General features: G+C 39.2%; 1 protein-coding gene across 1 annotated transcript; it reads left to right on the top strand.

Annotated features, from left to right (window-relative positions):
• The first annotated feature begins 202 nt into the window (after positions 1-202).
• LOC135953124 (cuticle protein 16.5-like) lies at positions 203-709 on the top strand. Its single transcript, XM_065502813.1, has one exon. The coding sequence runs from the start codon at positions 249-251 to the stop codon at positions 591-593; it is 345 nt and encodes a 114-aa protein (XP_065358885.1). The 5' UTR covers positions 203-248; the 3' UTR covers positions 594-709.
• The last annotated feature ends 769 nt before the right edge of the window (positions 710-1,478 follow it).

The raw sequence follows: 1,478 nt of genomic DNA, 5'->3' as shown, positions 1-1,478 counted from the left end.
CACTAAAAACACAAAAATAGACATAATCAAGCAATAATAACAATGAAAAAGATCTTAGAATAGAATACAAGAACATCCTTGTTTGTTATTATTTTTTATGTATGCAAAAAAAAAAGAAAACAAAAATCGATCAAAACAAATAGTCGAAGAAATTTTTGGTATATAAGGCGTGCATTTTTAGCCTAACAGTGTCATACATTCTTTTAACAATTCCGAAAGAATAACGCGCAAAAAATTCTTCACGCAAAATGTTCAAATTATACGCTGTCTGTTTTTTGGCTTTGTTTGCCGTTGCTTTTGCTGCTCCTAAACCAGCTGTGTTGGCTGCTGCTCCCTTTGCCTACAGTGCTCCTTTGGCTTATACTGCCGGTGTTCATGCTGTTCCTGCTGCCTATACTGCTGGTTATGTTGCTCCCTATGCTAGCACCTACAATGCCTACTCTGTTGCCCACACCGCTGCCTTCCCTGCTGCTTATGCTGCCGCACCCGTAGTTGCTGCTGCCCCAGCTGTATACCATGCTGCTCCCGTTGTAGCTCCTGCTGCTCGCCTGGTAGCTGCCCCAGCTGTGCATTTCTTGAAGAAGAAGAAGTAAATTGTTAATTGATTGAAGAACTATGATCGAAGCGAAAATAATAGTGAAATGTAAATATTTTGGAAAAAAAAATATAAGAAATAATAAATTTAAAGTCATTTGTGTATAAGATATAATTTTGGTGAATTTTATTTAAAAAATTAAAAAATTGGTTAGGTTTAAGCAGCTCACTTGGGTCCATTCAAAACTGATCCCATTGTGATACCCAGGAAGTAAACAGCGGGATATTTGTACTACATCCGTTCTTTTCAAGATAAGCCAACCAGATTCTCTGATGATGAAGTGGATGCGTCTAAGATTCATCCTTGCTAACTCAACTTAACACGAGAGGTAGGGGGTTCCGAGGATATGTTCCCTCAATTTTGTCAGAGCCATGCATTCTCAGAATAGGTGGGACACAGTCTCCTCCTGTGCTTCAGTTCGACAGCTTCTACAGTAATCACAGGACCAATCTTCTAGCTAGTTTCCTAGCATTATTTGCTCGCGACGTAATTCCATAAATAGATTTGTCCTGCCGGCAAGTTGACATTGTGACAGCCCAGGTGGATGCATTAGTCCATCTGCTCAGTAAATATACCTATGTATATCTCCAGATATTCGATAATACCTCAGCTAATTAGATGCACGTTTTATGGCAGTAATTTCCCCCTGAAGAGAAATTTAGTAGCCTGAAGTAGGATTTTGTCCCGTAATTCTCAATAAAAACCTCCACTAACCATATTACCCTTTATGAGAGTCATATATTTATCCCTGTTCGGAATTATAATACGGAAATGCATGTCTTAAAATGGTTTTGCGATGCAGTACTCGACATTGCTATGGATGTACCCATATTAATTCAGTATCTTAGAGTGCCCATGGTCCTTGACAGACCACGAGCAGCCA

This window comes from Calliphora vicina, chromosome 3, assembly GCF_958450345.1.
Source record: "Calliphora vicina chromosome 3, idCalVici1.1, whole genome shotgun sequence".
NCBI lineage: Eukaryota > Metazoa > Arthropoda > Insecta > Diptera > Calliphoridae > Calliphora > Calliphora vicina.
This window is presented reverse-complemented; position numbering and strand designations above follow the sequence as displayed.

Bases quoted from the DNA above. Each gene is read 5' to 3' on its own strand.
- LOC135953124 (XM_065502813.1), top strand. From the start codon at position 249: ATGTTCAAATTATACGCTGTCTGTTTTTTGGCTTTGTTTGCCGTTGCT.